The sequence below is a fragment of the Argopecten irradians genome, chromosome 11 (assembly GCF_041381155.1).
Source record: "Argopecten irradians isolate NY chromosome 11, Ai_NY, whole genome shotgun sequence".
NCBI classification, from domain to species: domain Eukaryota; kingdom Metazoa; phylum Mollusca; class Bivalvia; order Pectinida; family Pectinidae; genus Argopecten; species Argopecten irradians.
The window spans coordinates 12,800,266-12,821,935 of record NC_091144.1 but is presented as its reverse complement, the minus strand read 5'-3'; the positions used below and the strand labels follow the sequence as shown (position 1 = coordinate 12,821,935).

The following is a 21,670-nucleotide window of genomic DNA, read 5'->3' as shown; positions in this document are numbered from 1 at the left end:
CTTAATACTGGAAAGCCATGCATGCAATCAGAATTTACAAGGGAGATAACTAATATAATGATTCATTCATGGTTCTTTGGAATGAAGTTATTGATAGCATACGTATCATATTTCCTTGGCGTAAAACATTAGAAACATAGATGAACCATTTCTATATTTTTTACCAGTCACTATTTTTCACCTGTGTCTTATAACACACAAATTAATTATACATGTAATAACAGTAGTTTTCATTGCCCAGTCATTAAGAGAATCATGTGAAATACATATCACACGGAAGACTTCAGCTCCAATCTCTATGACAGACAGAGTGGAAAAAAACAGCAATGTGTCCCACAATGGTTCCACCTTTTAGCAAGCAAACTTGATCATAACATAGCCAACAAGGTCAAGGTTTGATACCACTGTAGATTAATTCATGGATATTTTTATAATAGTAAAGTGATGTTTGAACATTACATCTATTACGTGCAGTTACATATTCGCCAGTTGCAAGACGTAAATGTTATACACTTAATTAAAAGAATACAATACATGTACCACTAAGTAGCATTTCGCGAAGTATACAACCTAGACTACTGTTTTGATTTATAACTGATGACTACTCACATTTAATAGGTAAGTGCGACGATTTTACATAGGAATATTTACCGTGACTAGACATATCACATTATGCAATGGAGAAACACCAGTTTACCTCTGTCTTAAGGGTATAGAATACATCTAGTTACATATTCATAACTGACCGTCAATTGGCTTATTGAACTAATTCAGCTTTCTTTTTGTTCGCTTCCTCATCTCTAGTAGATTTCCATCACGTAGTGCACCCATTAGTATTAAAACGTGTATTTTTCTTAAGTACTTTGTGTTGGTTCGTACTTTGTTAAAATCCCAATACGTCTGGGATATATCGTATATTTTACTTCTAAACATTGCTAGTTATTCTGTTGCAAGCACCAGCTTGATACTAGAGGTTGGAGTAATCAGGTTGTTAACATGTTTATATAAACAATTCAAACAAGACGACCCATGTAAGAGGTTTATCTGCTGCAACACGAGTCGAGTCTTTACACGTGAGCGAGCTTATGAAACGACTACATCGTAATTTAATTCATATTCATAACCATTCGACTTTTACTGCCTCATACACAACTTATTACATATTGCTGTCAATTTATTCTGAGTACTAATCTTCACCTTAAGGAACACAAACCATATAGTCTTTAACAATTATAACTACATGTATTGACACATGAATTAATGTTACCTTTACAAAAATTAAATATGATTACAAAATCGACCTTGAACAGGATAGTGTATTGAGGAATTCGGACATACGCAATTGCGTTATTATCAAGAAATAAAGGAAATGATGTTACCGCAAATGATATAGATTTGCCGTTTAATTAGACATGCCAACATAAATTATTACTGGTTGAATTATCCTTAGAATAATGCCGCTAAACCTTGGATATGAACAAATAGTCATATATCGACTTTTATTTTTATATCTGCTGCATATTTCATTCTTTACCTTTTTATACTTTCGACAACGTAACTATGTTTTTTCTAGATTTTTTGGTAAAATTACTCAATCTTTAAATCTGCTTTACTGCCATCACATCTGTTTTTCTTTTCCACGGGATTTCGGTATTTTGAAATGATGGTAACTCAGTCCAGTTACATTTAAAATTTAGGTAAATATTACAAAAGTATTAAAAATAATCTAATTTCAACATATTAAAAAAAACATAAATAAACTCGAAACTACTAAAAAATTGTGTTATTCTTCGACTGGTTTACATCATCTCGGAAAAGCTTTGTTAACGTGACGCAGCCTGAAATAACAAGATGACAGAAATATGTCACTTTACCATATTGGAAGTTGCTTAACTTACTCTTTCATCGGTTTTAGGAAAATAATAATGATAAAATAATATTCGTTTTTATGTCCATTGCCTTTCATGGGTTATATGTAGACTTATATTTGCTTCTAATTCACGGGAAGCAGTATATATAATCAGAAATAGAACGGGGTAACGGAACACTCCTTATACATGCGTATTTACTACATGAGTTATAATTAGTCACGTACTTATCCTGTCATATGCATCTCTTAAGCCATTAACTGGCTGCCTGAGAGGTATATATAGTAAATGTTGAGTCGTATTACCTCCTTTAATACCAACAGTTGTTCATCAAGAAGGGACACCATTTCAGATGAGCGGTAGCTCCAAACTCGCACGACATTGGAACTATGGAAGGAAAAACAGAATCCGTTCTCGTAAATGAGGACACTACTCATCAAAGTCTTCCCAAAGAATCTGTTCCGCTTATTGACAATTCAGCTGTTAATTCTGGCCAAAATGTCACACATTCTCACGAGGAAGGTAACAATGGTGTTTTGCCTCCAGAATATACTCCACAAAAGGAGCATTTTGACGATGAAAAAGTACCATTAAAGATGGACGGCGGTCACGTGTATTTGAACATTAATGGCAAGGACGACCACTTTGGCAATGGCAAAGCTGCGACCCACGAGGACCACACTGAGCCTGTCATACAAGTAGTTGACGAGAGTAAAAGGACTATGTTCTATCGGGTTAGCGATAATCCGCCACTTTATCTCTCATTCTTGTTTGCTCTTCAGGTAAATATACCATTACCACCACACCAATACTGCAAAATGAAATTAAAAAGTCCTCCCTCGTTTTTCTCCTTCTCTTCACCTTCTTTACTTCCCTCCTTTCTTACATGTAAAATACAATAACTTGAAAGAACAGACATATTTCCTCCCCTGAGACATTAATGTTTTATATGATTCAGACATTATTTTACAAAGCATTATTGATTTACATACAGGTAGTTCTGTTTGGAAGTTGAATTTAATATACACATTGGTTTTTTTGTTTACTTTAAATTTTTAAAAATAGTGAATTGTGAAAAACAAAAAGAAAAACAACGTCGCTATCGCCGCGTCAATCTATTCCCTGCGTTAGATTGGGGAAATCCTTAATGACGATGCTAAATTTTGTATGCACGTAACAAAACTCAAGAACTCCTCTTAGAATATAGGTCAACTTATTTAAGGATTAAAGTCTCTTTCTGGTGGTTCTATCGAAGGATAAAGTTGAGTAGGGTATCGATATTTGGAAGCGGTCCATGAAACAAATATCGATACCCTACTCAACTTTATCCTTCGATAGAACCACCAGAAAGAGACTTTAATCCTTATATTTACAGTCTTAACTATTATTTTCATAGCTCAAAATTTACCCTTGATAGTGTTTATGGCATTTATAAGACTAAAATTGAATTATATCGTTTGGTTCCGACAGGCATTTGGAACAGCCACTCGAAGTGGCGGAAATTCCCGCCAATTTATCAATGAACATACAAAAAAAATGAGTTCCGTCTGATGAAGCATATATCTGGGGTTTTCCCGGTATGAAACTATAAATCGTTTTATTTATCTGTTGTTAAAAACACCATGGTGCAAAGCACTTTGGTTTTAATCTCTTATTTCGTATGATTACACACGCTTACACAATTCATAACGTGGCAGGATATTTAACGTAGTTGTGACGCGGCGTCCGATTCAAACCGCCTGTGTTTCTTCAATTTTGTGATCACTTGAGTTCTACTTAATCAGTTCACGTTTGAAATTACTTGAATACACGGATGTTTACATAGTTCCATGTCATTATTTCCGGATTTTGGAGATTTTCAAATGTATCGGGCGTCGTTTCGAGGAACATATACAAACACAGGTAGGCCTACTGTAAACGTTTACCGCTCTCAAAATGTTAGCTTATATTTATATTTTTTTTTTCTTATATATTGTTGTTTCAAACACTTCAATAGATATTAGAGATATCTATTACAAGTATTGTAAAGCTACAATTGTAGGATTCCGTTTCATTGATATTTCGAAACACCCAAACGTACATTGTGTATGTAAGGCCTACTCTCGCCGATTCACAGTAGATAACGTACAGGACTTGTCTGTCCCCCGAGGCGAACAAAAATGCATTATCGTGCTAGATCGTTTTGGTTAAACTTATGCAACTCAAAGACTGATGTTGTCCTGACATATCTTATCCATTTGCGTACAACAAAAGATGTAAAAAATACAAATAGGATGTATATCTAGGCCTACATGTTGTTACGAACAACACTGACTCACCGACACACAACATGTAAACATTGCGACGTCATCGGAATGTGCAAAACTGTACATTGTACAACATTGTTTATTTGTCATACGCACGGAATCATTGCTCAAATAGGGATTGGATTTCGTTTTTATGTTAACCATGCTTGTATGGAGCAATTCCTCTAAGAATATATTCTATGGGGTGCGTTAGCGCCCCATATTGAATATATTCTTAGAGGAATTGCTCCATACAAGCATGGTTAACATAAAAACGAAATCCAATCCCTATATTTACACTCACAAGACTTTTCTTTTATATTTTATACAATAAAATCGTCATTTGAAAGTGACATAATTATTCAATAAAAGTCTGTCAAAAGTGGGAGGAGTTGTACTCAATTGAACAGCGAATGATGACTCTTCACGTAGGATAGAATTATTCATCCGCGACGAAAAAAAGTTAAATATTTTAATGTAAAATGAACATGACAAACAGAGTAAATTTCAGTGATAATTTTATTTAATCATATCAGAACTTTAAATAGGTATTCAATTTTGCTAAAAGTTAATATATAGCGTAATAACATAAAGTATTTGTACTCGGCCACATGTGTGAACTCGGTGACCGTTATTGAGAAGCGAGGCGAGGCTGACGCACGCTTACACACTGGAGTTTTCCGAAGTTGTCAAAACACCGATTTTCAAGTAGCTAAATTTGTTTGAGATTGTCGTCTGACTTGACGATATTACATCCTTCGGAGCCATGTGATTATATAATCTACGCTTAGATCCATCGCCATCTATAGATGAAACAACTTCACTTGTGTTCGATGGATACAATGTATTTGTGGTGACGTGTGACTGTCAACACGTGGATTACAAGCGGTGCATGTTTTATAATACACATGATTAATTTCTCAAAGAACAAAGACAAGAGAATATGTTTATAACTGACCTATCTCTGTCAGTGGGTCTCACGCCCGTCAACCCAAAAGACTCGATCGTAGGACACAGACACAGAGGTAATGTTTACATTTGACATCCATCATTTTTAACAAAAATGAAAGCGCTTCACGTCGCCCCGGTCGGGATATTTTTCCCGTTTCTTTATACAATTGTTAATTTTAAAAATGTTTGTATCATATATAAATATAAAACATATATGTATTGTTTACATTTTCCCCAAATTCTAAGAAAAACAGCAATATACACGTAATGTTACGTCAAAATGTAAACAAAGCCATGTGTTTCTTTTAAAAAAGTAGCCCCTTTACGTTGCATAGAATATTTTCATACGCAAGTTCAAAGTTCAATGTTACCATGCAGTTATGGTAAACAAAATAGGCTAGTACTTACGATAGTGATCAAGCCTAGCAAGTGTAAATATAGAGATATGGTAGTAACGTAAACAATGTAGCTTTTCTACATTTGTATTTACACACGTACACGTATATGTGTTCAAACCTATTTTGATAGGCCTACATGTACATGTTCATCGAACGTACGTTCGGTACTGAAAACACCAAAAGCTTCTGATTTGGACCATCATAAATTCATCCGCGTGGCTCCAAATTGCGCGTGACATACTCAATCTATCGAGAAATAAAGTTGAGTAGCCTTTGGAGAAATCAACGGAGTTTATACAATCAATTCACCACTGACTGCAAATATAATGATATAATGTTTTGTAGTTAAATCTAAGTATATTGTTTTTTATTTGTAGCAAAGTTTGGTGACCATTCCAAAATGCCTATTCATAGTGGCACTTATCGCAGAACTGACCTGTGCCCGGGATATAGAATACATGAAAGCTAAGATGTTCTCGACCACTGTGTTTCTAGCAGGACTGTGTACCTTCTTCCAGAATACGTTTGGAGTAAGGTAACATGACATTCCTTTTCTGATTCATCATGCCTTCTTCTTGTTCATCATTTTTTTTTAATATTACTACACAGCTATTTGTTACTATATGTACATCTATTACATAATGCAAGTTACATCATTTTTATATTTCGCGCAACACCTGTCTAATGTTAATGTTGGCTCCAAGTCGACCGTTTTCATCTGTTACACAAAAACAAAAGTGATGTATTTAGTTGCTTACGTATATTTACATTTCCGTTTTTTCTTTGCTTTATATCATCTTTTCAACTGGGAACTTGTTTACGCTTGTGTGAACGCTGTCGGCTGTCGTGCAAGAATACATGTACATACACCGGAACACTGATTTCCGCAGCTAGTGTTAATGCGCCTCAGTTCTGGCCTATTGTTTCTGTATATTTTAATTCTTCAATATAGTTTGAATGGTGTGAGAATCTTTAAAATTTATGTCAGAAAAATAATGTTTGAAAAAATGCACCAATGGAATTAAAAAGATAATGTTATTGTAGAACTATATTTTCTGTACCTTCTGAACTTGACAAAATTTCCCGCCAAATTGGAGCCAGCTGTTCTGGGATTCTATCAAATGACCGGCTGTTACATCAATCGTATACTGTTAAAAAAACCTAAGTTTTATTTTATCGGAAAATTAAATTTAACTCAAAAGACAGATATTTCAATATGACGCGCTCATTTAAATTATCTGTCCAACAAATGCAAATAATTCCTTTAATCAATACCATTCATTCAACAAGTAAACTATAACTCCTATTTATTAATACGACATTCATGAAACCCGTTATATATACCCCGATAATACTAATTTTTGGTATAAGTTCTAAATCAGGGTAAATGTACTTATTCCAGATTGCCCGTCTACCAAGGACCGATGTCGCAGTATGTTCTGCCGCTGCTGGCGCTGACATCTCTCCCAGACTGGCAATGTCCGGATTATTTCACCTACAATCAAGGTACTGCTCCCAGAAATGTCAACAAATTAAAGAATCTTCAGTAAGCTGTTAAATGCTATTCAAATAATTATATTTATTTCATTCCATAATATTTAAGCATTGAAGTCACTATTTTTTAATTTCATCGGGGTATGAAACAAATTTTGTTTGCCAACTACGCGGATTCTCACAAAAGTTTGCAAGCAAAATTTATTTCATACCCCGATGAAATTAAAAAATAGTGACTTCAATGCTTATAATTAATTTTCCAATCTTCTTTATAAAATGAAATACGTTTCCACTTACGATTCCATTGATTTTTTCCAATGGATTATTTTTTTCCAAATCATTACGCAACGCCAATGTTTCTATTGTGACGTCACGATAACGTCGGGATTCCGAGCCATTCTTGATTTTTTTTTCATCGTGAAATGAAAAAAAAATGAATAGGCCAATCAGAAAACCAGAAACAAAGAGAAAATTAATTATATTCTTTTGGGAAAGATCGCCTTGAAAATTCTACACTCGTTTTATCCACACTGTTTCGGACGCGTCTTTGCCCCAGATGTATTTTACTTAATATATGTTAACCTAAATAGCACCAAGTTATCACTCAATTGATGGTTACACGTAAATGACATGCCTCCATTGATATTCTAAGGCTGCTGAAAGAATCGTAATGCACGAGTTACGATGTAGTTAGAAATGAAACCGACAGATAGACCTAGTATATCCTAAAGTCCTTTGATATCCACAATTCAGGTTACAACATTAACGACACTTCTAGTAACATGTCTATGCTGAACTCAACACTCGGCAATGTTAGCAGTGGACAGCTGTCATACGAGGAGACGTACGTTTTACCGAAACTCCGTTTAGTAAGTATACATGTACTTCGCTAGCAAGCGTGGACTTTAGTATTGCTTGGTGCTTCAAAAGGATTCTTGGTCAAATGATAAAAAATGAGAAATATTTTCAACTTGGTTTGTTTATTATATAAACATCCTATTAACAACCAGTGTCATGTTAGGACGGCCTCCCCTATGTGTAATGTATTGCGGTGTGTGAATGTCTGTATGTTTTGGGAGGCTGTGGTATATTAGTGTTGTATCTCATTGTAATCCCTCTATGCTAAACGCTAGGCGAGAGCAGAACCTACGTCTTTCATAGACTATGATATTATTGAAAACAATTTTTGCAGCAAACAGCTAAATCTACAATCGAAAGACTATTGGATAATTGGATAGTGTTGTCAGTGATTTGGAAAACTCTATATCATTTTTTTTCTAACTAAGCCTAATATCAAACAGTATTATGATATCCATAGAAGTTTCATAAAGTTTTCTTAAGTGCTATTATGGAGATATCTATGTATGAGGGTTTTCCAGTTTCAGGGAAGCCTTCTTCTAGCCGGTTTTATACACATGATGATAGGCCTAACTGGTGTATTAGGCTTCCTGATGAGGTTTGTCGGCCCGATTACAGTCGTACCAACTCTGCTTCTAGTTTCGATCAAATTCGCTGCAATATTGGCAAAGTTTTGTGAGACCTCCTGGGCCGTATCTGTAATGTACGTATTCATCCTGATATCACTAGTGTATTTGAGTTTCAGTGAATGTCTGAAATCGTTATCTGACGTCAAAAGTAAAACCCCGTGAATAAAATGGAGAAAAAAATAAGTGAGAAATCTTGTAAAGCTTATTTCTGATAGAAATTGACAAATGTGTAAATGTTTTTCACGTTAAATATTATTTCTATAATTTCTAAAATGTATTGTTAAGAAATCTTCATATTCTGGAGGAGATAAAGTTTAGCCTATGCATGTAACACATACAGTATTGTCATGCCGTCAATCAATGGAGACGGCTGCTAAAATAAACTGTTCCATCCTTATTGATAACAATTTTTTCCTTATTAAATATAAGTATAAGCAACGGACTACTTTCAGTTGCTATTATGGTTTTGGCAGCATATTCAAAATCAAATTGATATTTTCTGTAAATTGATGTTTACCGTGATGGTGTGTTATATTCCCTCAGGACACTGGCTCCTTGTGTGATATTATCCCTGTATTTGAATGGCAAGAAAATGCCGATGCCTATTTGGAGAACTGGGAAAGGATTCGAGATTATTCATTATCCACTACACCAGGTGTTTTCCGTAAGTATAACTCATTTGAATATAACAGAGTTATCTCCCTTTATCTATCAATTGTGATTTCATGAACTCTATAGACTTCGCATGCTACACCAGACAGAGCATAAGGATAAGGTTGAACGAGACTAGCGAAACTCGTGTAGTTGTCACCGCAAATTATGACGTCACAATCGATATCATCCCGCACTAACAAATAATTCTTTGATATGGAAATATAATACCATTTCAACCTTCTCAATGGAAGGGGAGTTGTGTTCAAATTAGCGTAAACGCAATGGCGTATGAATACAAACACATTCAAAACAGGCCTACACACCATATATAAAAAGTTAGGAATGTGAAGAATTTAGTCTTCGGATCTATATTGCATTCGTAGACCGACTACATTCAGCAGCTTAACGGTCATACCATCAATAGGCTATATCACAATAACATTCCTCTGTTGAAAATCAAATATGGCGGCTCTACTTTGGACCGTAACGATACATATAGTCGTTCCGCCTCGGTTAACTTCATTTTTTTTCGAAAAGGACATTATTGGTATATAAACATATTTTCAAATTAAAAAAATGACATATTTTAATAATAATTGAAGGGTGTCATTGTTATATTTCATCTTCGGTCATCACCGACTACTGTACATGTAGTGACCCAACTAGCAATCAGCACCGTTTTAAATTTGACGACGAACATGTAAATGTAGACTTATTGATGTAAATATATAAATTAAACAGTGTTTTGATTTCGTTAAAGGTGATGTGTACGCAATTGGATACAGACATATTCAACCTAGCGCTAATCCAATCTCTATATAGTATATATAGGGTATATCTAACAAAAACTTGATTTATATATAGTTATCTGTTAATATATTTGAGTATAATCTGACCAAGACTGATATAAGTTAAATGCCGAATAATGTGTGGACTTACTCTCGTTTACTAACATGATATGAGCGTATAGATAGAGTATACATTTGACGAAAATGTAAAATTGTAATTAAACTAGGTAAAGTAAAACAAGAGTTTATTTTTCATCCTTTTTATAATTTTGACGGTAGTCTATGTCAAATTAATCGCAAATGATCATTTGCCATCAATCTGTTTTAAATTTGTGTTTGATCTAAGGTGTTGATCGGTATAGCTCTTGGGTGGTGTTTGGCTGGTATTTTGACAGCCACTAATTTCCTGAGTGCTGATAAGGACAGTGTCCAGTTCTATGCCCGTACGGACACGCGCATGCACGTCATATCCACAGCTCCATGGTTTTATATACCATATCCAGGTAAACCTAGTTACATCAATATAGGTAGACGAATGTATACCTGGAAATAACAAGAAGGTGTAGCTTTAAATCCAATTAGCCAAATCAAAGACGTTTATGACAATAGAGATGATATACAATGTAGGTTTGGTGTACAGGGAACTATTTGAAACAGGAATATTAATTTCCTTTGTGATTTAGAAAGCTGAATTAATGCAGTGGTGTCCCTTCACGTGCAGTTAGCATATGAAGAAGAATTTCTGCCAAATATATTTACTCGTACACCAGAGTTAGAACGCTTGTAAATATAATGTGATATGCACTGGAAAAAGTGATATTGACCTCAAACTATGAAATACTAAAGATAACACTACCATGAAAATTAATGGCTTATTTCACAGGTCAGTTTGGACCGTCGGCATTCAGCGGTGGCGTTTTCATCTCTTTCCTGGTACCCACCACTGTGTCCATAATTGACTCGATTGCCGACTACTACGCATGCGCTAGAACAGTTAAAGTTCCCGCCCCTCCTGCGCATGCGATAAACAGGGGGATTGCCATGGAAGGCTTTTTCAGTGGGCTCGCTGGTCTGTTTGGTGCCAGTCATGCTACCACAACGTTTGGTGGGAACATTGGCATCATAGGAATGACCAGGGTAGGTCTTGCTTTTAAAATTCGGTAATCCTGACTGAAGAATTACACATCTTATCGGTGTATACTGACAAAGGTCAAACTAGTCGTCCCAATCCCTTGTGAATGGGTTTCAGATGTTTACTGCGTATGTTATAGTATGATGACCAATATTAAGATATCCGCATAAATACTATCTTTCCTCCAAGGCCAGATGTGTTTCATTCTTCTGCATTATTTTGACGACTTAACCATCATTTCAGAATATGACATTAAAAATGACACCTGTGGAACAAAGACAGCTTTCACTATAATCACGCATTCTTTCACTCTTACTGCATATTATTATTAATATTTAAGAATGTTAAAAATTCTTGCTTATAATTTTTATTATTTATGTTTAAGAATGTTAACTAGTATTGCTTATGATTGTTTATTGTTTATATTTACCTATCCTTACCAATGACTTATATTGATAATCACCATTGTTAACTATTTGTCCTCACCGTTGTTTATTCGATTTAAATCTAGAATTAAATTTTGATCTCTGTTTGCCATTCGCATGTTTAGTACCCCTGACTGTTTTTGTGTTAGGTCGGAAGCCGACGGGTGTTTCAAACCTTGGGGATCCAAATGGCTGCTGTTGCCGTGATTGGCAAATTTACAGCGTTTTTTGTAACCGTACCTTACCCTGTGCTCGGAGCCGTCAACATCATAAGTGCCGCGACTTTTGTCGGATTGGTGTTCTCCAACCTCCTCTACATAGATATGAAGAGTACACGAAATCTTACTATTATGGGATTCGCATTAATGCTTGGGATAATGATCCCAGCATGGGCTGAGAAAAATATCGAAGTATTTGATACAGGTATGTATGGTTGACATTGTACTGTCTCAAATTGGAGGGATACCTCTTCATTATGTTTCACAATTAACAAAACCTATCAACATATTTAATATTATATGTAACTTTATCCCATTCGATCGTTCTGATATTCGCCGTAGCATGTCCGTTTTTCGATGGCCATTTATTTCAAAATTTATCAATCATATATTTGACTATTAAAATACATCGACGTGCCTCAATGTTTTATGTGGAAATCATAAAATGATATTGCGAAGACACTGCTTGATACTTTTACATGATAAACACTTTTGCATATTAATGCTATTTTCAGGTATACAAGAGCTGACCAATACCATCCGAATACTGATGACGAGTCCCAACCTAGCTGGAGCAGTGATCGCTTGTGTACTTGACAACACTATACCAGGTACATGTAGCTAGTTACCTCGAAAGGTGGCCTCATTTGGCAATTCTATCATTATCTTTATAGATAAAAGATTTTGTGTTATTCCAATAACGCAAGGTAACATGAAATACACATTTAGAATAATTATCACATGTTGATTATTTACATCTGTTTAAAAACGTGGTTCGCCAACTGACCTTGGCGTTATTTGTTTAAAGCTAAAGAGGTATTCCTAGTAAACTTGCGTTGTGGAACATTTTCATTTTGGTCTTCGATAGAAGTTATAAATATTCACATACCTTTATACATATATCACGAAAGAAAGAAACCCTTACACAGCTATTGGGTTTTTTTTCGGTTGACAGAACGCACCTTAAAATGTATAACATAACTGAGTAACAATTGAGTACATGTTTACATAAGTGACCAATAGGGTATGTATTGGTTCTAACATACAAACATTAAAAATATACATAGTCAAGTGTTGGTGGGTTAAATTTTGGAGTTTTCTTGTCAAACTCCAAATAAGCCGTAATATGATCATATCCAAAATATCTCCATTCACGTTTTTATTAGATATATCAAGTTTTTTTGGGGTTTTTTTTGCACTGAAAATTTAATGTATGACATATACAAAATTATTATTCACTTATCATATTTAATAAATCAACAAAACAGGTTGTCATTTTGAATTATCACCAATGTCGTTTAGCTTCCACACTATAAATTAAAGTTCAGATGTAAACAAAACCCGTTGGCTTTATTGGGTTTGCTTTATTAGGTTTATATAAGGATGGCCCCTCATGTGTACAATGTGTTGTTGTATGTTTTGGGAGGTTGTGACGCGTCCACTTGAATTAGTGGATCGCTGTCCTTTCTATAGTGATTTCTAACTGACATTTGTTTTGTATTAATTAAGTGTACCATCAAATGACATTACAATCTATAGATTTGTTGGAACCCTTTAAAACCGTTAACAATATATATGTTTTGTGTTTGCGTGTATCAAATCGAATTGTGCTAAACAGGTACGATGAAGGAGAGAGGGATGATTTCCTGGCTGGGAGGAGGAGAGGATGACGAGGATAGCAATGTCGACTACGAGGAAGATGGACAACTGTATGAAATCCCTGCTCTGACGAAAATACTCCAAAAATTTAAAATATTCAGGTACATACCGATTTCTCCAACGTATAAAAAGTCTGAGTAGACCTGCTGCATGAACAAGCGACTTAGGTCATCATTATCGTGGTTACGACGTATCACACATATAATTATATGTAATTCAGTTTTGAAGGAAAGAATGATTAATTCAGTAAAATACACAGTTTTGTTTTGTTATATGGTTCGAATGGTGATTAAAATAATTGTAAATATCATTGATTGTTCAGGATAATTAGTCATGAACTACTAAGGATGTCTCGCGAATTACAATTATTATTCCATCCATATATGTATATATGTACATCTAAAGAAATTCTGCCATAGAATATTGTATGATTATAGTTAATGCAATAAGATTTTGCCAAATTATCAAATTTCATTTTGTTTGTTTAGTTTTAGATAAAGTATGTTTACAATAAATACATCCCACAATCAGTGACTTTCACAATGAAATGTGGTATTTTGTCTTTTAGAAGTTAAATATTGTAATGACGAAGTTTGGCACTATTATGGTTCACGAACGCGATACATAAAGGCGATTGTCTTTTTTCACAAATACAAAAGAGTAGGTCAAATCGTAAGTGTATTACTACTGCCGTATGTAATGATTAATTGTTAATTGTCATTATATACGGAAACAGATATTTATATGTGACCGCGGAGGTGACAGTACAGTGTGTCACCTCCGCGGTCAGGTATCTGTTCTCTTGGAGTTGCAAACTTTCCGGACCTACCCAATACTCCTGAACAGTAGAGACGTATATATACCAACACTCAGACAAGCGGACGTCATGTTGGTGGGGATATATTTGCATATAAGGAAGGGAATTAATTCTACGCCGTTATCGATATTATCCTGTGTCACGTTGTAACACGAGATAAACTAAATGTTTGTATCGTAGGTCATATCGTATTACAGTACGTATGCCTTAATTCAAATAAAGTTTGAATTAAAATTGGCCGTTTATTACAAAACGACAGTCTAAAATTATATTGAAATACAAACATTTCAATAACATGAAATTGTATCCAGCATTCTTAGGTCCTAGGTGGCGGTAAGATCAGAATCCATACCCCAACCATGTATACCGTTAAATTACCTGTCGTTATGCTATTAACATCTGATAGATCAGCTTTGTACCGTACAAGCCGTACCGACCTGTTGAGCTATACTACCAGTCACGCACCTGACTGACAAAAAAGCGTGTGGGATGTTTCGGGTAGACTTTTTATAGGACCGGGGTCAAGCACGGGCTACCTAGGGTCAGCTACCATGATTGGTTGTATATTTTTAGTCTTTTAACGTCAGTGTCACGCACCTATAGATTGACATAGTGCAATTTTAACCCGAACTGCCGTAGGGCGAGAATTGAAGAGAATACATTTCTATGGGGATATTTAAGTTAAGGAATGCTGATGAAACTTTGGCTTTGATATTGGTATTACCTTGTTAGATACTAATAAAACGTTCAATGCAAATGTCTACACACAAATCAAAGTCTTTCAAAATGGATATATCTTCTACCTAGGGATTGCTTACCATGCTAACTACACATTCATAATCCCCGGGTCCATCCCGGAGCCAAGTCTGTCAGATGACCGCCAATATATATATAATAAATTTGAAGAAAAATTTCACGGACGAAATCTATTAGATACAAAAACCAATAACGACTGACTAGTTACGTGAGCACTTTTGCCCCATTCAAGAGCCCCCTTGAATGGGGCGAAAACGCTCACTTTTTATTGTTTCATATGGACCAGTTTCCACAAATGCAATCTGATTGAAATACAACTGCATGCACATGAGCGTTGTGCGTTGAAAGCTGAATCACGTTTATGGCCATCATACAGTTTAGAGCATTTCTGAGCAAGCTTCTAGCTCGGGTATGTAACGAGTTGCTTCCCTTTAACCAGAATAACGCCTGCAGATGCCGAGACGGGTTATTAAAATAATATGTGAAAATGACATATCACAGTCGACATAATAAAGGGGACAACCTGTTCAAGTTTTGGCTAACCTAACATAAGAAGGAGCATGAGGATACAAACCTTCACTTTGGTTTTCCCTTTTTCAATGGCTACAATTGGATAAAATGAATATTTTTGTCAGCAGATAATTCAACAATATCAAGCCATTCAATATATTCACATCACGTTTCTCAACCATACGTTCCGAATTATAACAAATGATGATTATATAAAATACTTTAATCCAGCCGATCCGAGTTGACATGTGACAGGCGTATTCTGTGAGCTTAAAATCATAAAACATCCGTTAATATACACTGGCGATATAATTTTCTATGGCGTTTGGTGTCACAACAAAAAATAATAATGCGCAAAATAGATGCAAACGAACATGTAGACGAACCCGGGGGCCCGTTGTGTTAGTGTTAATTTGGACTGAAAAAGGCCCTACAATGTCTGAATATATATTCCATAGCAATGATTTTTCTTTTTTACTTTGAATTTATTTTGGCCTTGTATCTCGGATTATTTCGGATTCACAAATATTACCTGTTGGGAAAATAATTTTAATGAGGAAAAACGGTATAAAGCTAGTATATTAATAATCCGAAATAAAAGGCCAAAATAAATTCAAAGTAAAATCAATATCATTTCTATGGAATATATATTCAGCCACTATAGGGCCTTCTTCAGAAAATAATTTTAATGATACCATTCTCCCTAAAACAAATGACGGCTTCAAGCATCACACACTCGCAACACTGCCAAACTAGCGTTTGGGTTCGATTGCTACTACATGTCTCATTACTTATAGTGATAAACTCAGTGATTTGAGAATTATACACATTATAACTATACCCTTTTTGTTATCATCACTTTTTATATAATGTCTCAACACGGTTAAATATTTCTTAAAGTATGAATCTTACTAATCTGATCCTTAAGACGTTAGAGTTGTATCTTTTGTCCTTATTGCAGGTAAAATATGACTAAGCTTAGGATATTATCTTTTCTCTTTTTTCTGACTTTCTTCCTAATGTCTCTCTTAACATCGCCTCACATTTGGCATTCAGTTGTGCGTTCGCCTCTATGAGGAAGGCTTTTTTGGTTTTGTACATCAAAGTCAATAAAAGTGTTGTTTATGCTCATTGTTAGCCCTCAACATGAAGGGAATGGGACGACTGGTTTGTAAGTTGACAGTATACAGGTGACACAACACGAACCGCATCCTCCCAAGTCAAAAAGAACGCAACACACCGCAGCACAATGCACAAATGGAACCTTGGCTGTTAGAGGTCCATACATACGAGATTTCAGTCTCCTTAACGTCTCGTTACGACCTCGATCAAAGAAGTTTCTTGATTTTCAAATAAAATTTATCTCTACAAATTGTAATTTGCAAATTTTCTAAAAAACAAAATTACAACTCTATCCTCTGTATATTTCTTATAGGACGTTAAAATTAAAGCAAAACCTGATCACATGGTTACAGGCTAGTAAACAATCTACTTCAGGTTCATTGTTCTTGAGGAGTGAAGTGGTTGTCCTAAAAACAATATATACATAACTCTAAAGTGCACGATAATTCCAATCATTTACCTTTGAAGAGATATTAAGTGTTATTCTTTGGAATTTACTTGACAACAGGTAAGCAGGAAGTGATCCAATTGACCGTGCATAGGAAGCTGTTTCAAACCTCAACGATAGTACATAATCGTATAAATGCTTACACCATTTCTAATTATGTTTTTACTGGAGTTACGCCAGTGTATGTCACACAATCCCGCAATTAGTATTGTCGAACTATTTCCGTTTCCTGTTGTCGACCTTCCTTCTCCGCCTGGTGCTAATGGTCCTTTTGGAATAAGTTGCGATGGAATTCTCTTTAGAAGAAGTTTATAGGAGACACATTCGTAATTAACCGTCACAAATGAAGGTAATTGTTATTTTCTGTGTGATGGAGCTGTCGGTGTTATAATGCTTCCCTTGCATGCCCACAACAGGAAGCTCAACAAGGTGGCGGAGGAAAAAACTTACGACCAGTGAATTTATATAATGGTTCTAATCACTTATCCAAATTGCACCAAATCCGTAATGTGCTCCTAACGTGCGTAATATCGGAGGCATAAAGGGAACCATACAGCCTATATATGTAGTTCGACACGTGAAGTTGAAGTGTTCGAAAATAAAACTATCGTCCTACCTCCGGAATCATGCTGGCTTTCCGTTATAGTAGTCCTCCATTAACAATACTGGGCCTCGGCATACTGCAGTCGAGTTACATATCTGTATGTGTCCATTCAGGTACGATTATGGTCAACAAAATTAAATTTATCATTGAAAACCATTTAAATGGTGTTTGTCGAAGTTCAGAACAGATTTTTGATGACTATGTAGAAATGCCAATTTGATATCAAAATCGAAAACCTCATTTATCCAATCAATCTTCCAATGATTGATAAGTACAAATCACATTCACTTCCAACTTCGGCCTAGATAATTGTGTTTCGTGAAAAGATTGTTTGAATTTATTATCAAGTAGATTTGATGAAAAGCATATTTCCAACTAAAACAACTAAAAATTAACTGAAATTAGTAATGAAGAAATAGAAATATTGGCTTAACTCTTCTGTTACAACGTGTAGATTTTGGGTTTTTCTCCCTCAAAAATATCACCTTCGCAACTGAACATCCATTTCCAAAACTTTTTTAAGAACAAATAATGTTCGTGTGCCATATGTGTCATACTCAATAATCTAGAAGAAGACCTTTTGATATATTTGTATGTTATTCAACATCACAAGCTAGCAACATTTTGAGAATTAAAATGCATACAATACATAGGCTGTAATTTTACAAGTACAAACTACAGCTGAAAATGATTTTTTGCAGTACTGCCAAAAATCATTATATGTACGTCTACATTGCAGTGAAATGTGGGCATACGGTCAGACTCTGAAGCCGATATGTCGTCTACAATTTCATTTATCATTATTACAATGTTATTGATAATGTAAAATGATTTAATCGGATATGTTTCCATCTAAATATACACAAGACATTAAGATAGAAGAATTTTATAAGGTACCATACATGTTTGCCTGCCAATTTGAATGATTTTCACAGCTTACTTCATCAAAGGATCTCGAATCATCGTTAAGGATTTCAATGGATTTCTGTAGAAAACGTAACATTTTCGCCCAGTTACGGCACATATGGCTTTAAGCAAATTTCCTAATGAAACCTAAAACAAACGATATTGAAAAATTCCATGACATTGTTAAGTATTTTAATTTACAGTATTGAAATTCCAAATCGTATAGAAAAAAATAAAGCAGTCACAATTTATACACTGTACATATAGCCGAGCTGATGTCAATTTTAATACATTTTTTCACTGAACTGTCCCTTTAAATGCTACATATTGCTTCACGACAATCATCAGCATATAATGACTTTTACGATTGCGTATTATCAAATCTATAAAAGCTATTCGTATTCAATAAAAAGAGGATGGAATGAAAGAGTTTGACTTCATTAGCACGACTAAAGGCGTTGTTAAACAACTCTACCGACTCAAATCACGAAATGATAGCACAGCCAGCTTTACATGTAGGCCGGGATCTAGGGGGGGGGGGGGGGGTCCACGTGCACCCCCCCCCCTCCCCCATAACTTAACGAACCAATGTTTTTCTGAAGCCTTATGACCCACTGATAACGAAATCGAGAGGTAACATTGTATAAACTGGGATGAACTTCCGGTTATGACGTCATCAAGATGGCCGCCATCTCGAATTTCACTAAAGATTGAAAAATAGTCATAACATTGACATTTTTCAACCGAAGAAGACAAATGAGGCATCAAAATGACCACAATAAAACATCAAATACATGTCAGGACCATATATATCCAATATATGTAGTTATTTCTACGCAGGAAATGAAAAAATCGGATTTTGAGCTCAAAAATGATAATTTTTAAGCAAATTTTTCATATTTGGCTTGACGCAGCAAAAATGTATGCCAACAGAAACTATTATTTCTAATCAGTTATTTGACCTCTTATCAATCAGTAAAAACAACACCAACAAAAAAAACCAATGTTAACATTGTATAAGCTCCGGTTATGACGCCATCAAGATGGCCGCTATCTCGCTATGCGAAAAGTTAAAAATAGTCATAGACATTTTTCAACCGAAGTAGACAAATGAGATATCAAAATTACCACAATCGAACAACAAATAATATAAGGACCAAATAATCATATATAGTGATGTGTACGCAGGAAATGAAAAAATAAGATTTTAAGCTCAAAAATGGTAATATTTTAGCAAATTTTTCATATTTGGCTTGACGCAGCTATAATTGTTTCCCAACAAGAAACTATTATTCGTAATCAGTTATTTGACCTCTTATCAATTAGTAAAAACAACAACAACAAAAATATATAGAAATGCAAAAGAGAATTATTGTTACACCATTATTTGGTTTACAAAACATCACCGGGTGCGTATAAAGGGTATATGATTGCTGTTTTTTCCAAACCGCTGACACTACAGTTTCCGGATGTCTTAGAATTTCCTGAAGATAACATTGGCAATTGACGATTCATATCTTAACACATTTTAATTTTAAGTTGGCTTAATATCTAAGTGGGACTTGACAATTTCCTAACATAATCTATTTTCATGTTCGAGAGTTTGTAGACTAGTAGCGTCTCAAAATGATTTTTTACAGCACAACGCCAACTAATAGGGTATCAAATTAAAACTGAAGAAAGCATTTGTTTCCGTTAATACCACGACACTTTCCGAAATTTGTTTCTTTTAGAAATAGCGCATCCACTGTTAACTTTATTTTTCTGTGTATAACGTAAGGAAATGTCAGATGGTTACTGCAGTATCGCATATTTCTTTCAATAGTTCTTAATGATAAGCATTATCATTGTGCGTGTTTTCTCGCCAGAGTGTCGATGAGCTGATGAGCTGATGTGACATTACATTACCGGTTTACCATCGTGGTTCTAACTTGTCAACCTTCCATGGCCAGAGGTAACATCAAGAACATCGGGTTCGCGGATGTGGGAGCTCATCCTGTTTTCAACCTAGTGATTCACATATCGTATATGATGTTCCAGACTTCTCCGGTAGGATGGAAAAGACACTAGAGCCACATCCTGCGAAGGGTTGAGTTGCTTCTCCTTAATTCGTATGAAGCACAATTCCTCATTCTTGTGAACCATCAGTGACCATAGATGGCACAGGTGAATTCCTTGAGGTCATAAATGAGGTCTACAGTGAAGTTCCTCTCTTTGCCAAGTCTGGAGAGCACTGCAGAAAACTTTTTCTGGAGAGTCTTCAATGGTGTATCCACGCATACACCAGATGCGACACAACCAGTACCTTCAAGGGACTAGGGAAAGTTTGACCAATGAAAAACATTTAACATTTATGACCTCATTAAAGACCTCGAGGATATCACCTGTGCCATCTATAGTCGCACGAGTGTCCACAAGGTTGATGAATGGTGCTTGAATCATTCCACCATTCGAAGAAATTGGATCTGGTGTAATTTCCTGAGAAGTCTGCAAACAGCATATATGATATGTTAGAATCTGAAGGAGATCCCACATCCCTGAACCTGTTGTTCCTGATATAAACTCTGGCCATGGATGGGTCATGAAAGATGCGAGCTAGAACACCACTGGTAATGTAGTGTCACATCAGCTCATCGACATCGAAACGACGCTCTGGCTTTCGACGAATTGGATACTGATATCTCGATTACTCTGATTCGGACTGCATGTACCAGCTACCAGACATGCCGAGTCACGTCAGAGGATAGTGCAGTGAGGTGGGAAAGCACGCACAATGATAATGGTTATAATTGAGAACCAGTGAAAGAAATATGAGACATTGTGGTAACCATCTGACATTTTGCTTATACTATGCATAGGAAAAAAACGAAACTGTGACTTGTCCTACCTAGATATTCTGTCAACTTTACATTCATGTCTCCTACTTATAAATCGCCAATAGTCAAACTTATTTAAGGAACTTATAATACACCAGGAAACTGTAGTGTCAGCGGTTTGGAGTTAGAAAAATAGCATATACCCAGTATACGCACCCGGTGATGTTTTGTAAACTTAATGATGGTATAATAATAATTCTTTTTTGTATCTCTATATATTTTATTGTTTTACTGAGTGATTAGAAGTCAAATAAATGTTTACGAATAATAGT

The 21,670-nt window shown here is 35.3% G+C and overlaps 1 protein-coding gene across 1 annotated transcript; it reads left to right on the top strand.

The window, feature by feature from the left end:
• The first annotated feature begins 2,174 nt into the window (after positions 1-2,174).
• LOC138334770 (solute carrier family 23 member 1-like) lies at positions 2,175-13,907 on the top strand. The gene is made up of 11 exons (XM_069283487.1): positions 2,175-2,650; positions 5,880-6,037; positions 6,905-7,008; positions 7,750-7,865; positions 8,376-8,557; positions 9,027-9,147; positions 10,272-10,428; positions 10,809-11,062; positions 11,632-11,905; positions 12,216-12,311; positions 13,319-13,907. The coding sequence occupies exons 1-11, from the start codon at positions 2,258-2,260 to the stop codon at positions 13,498-13,500; spliced, it is 2,037 nt and encodes a 678-aa protein (XP_069139588.1). The 5' UTR covers positions 2,175-2,257; the 3' UTR covers positions 13,501-13,907.
• Positions 13,908-21,670: the final 7,763 nt, after the last annotated feature.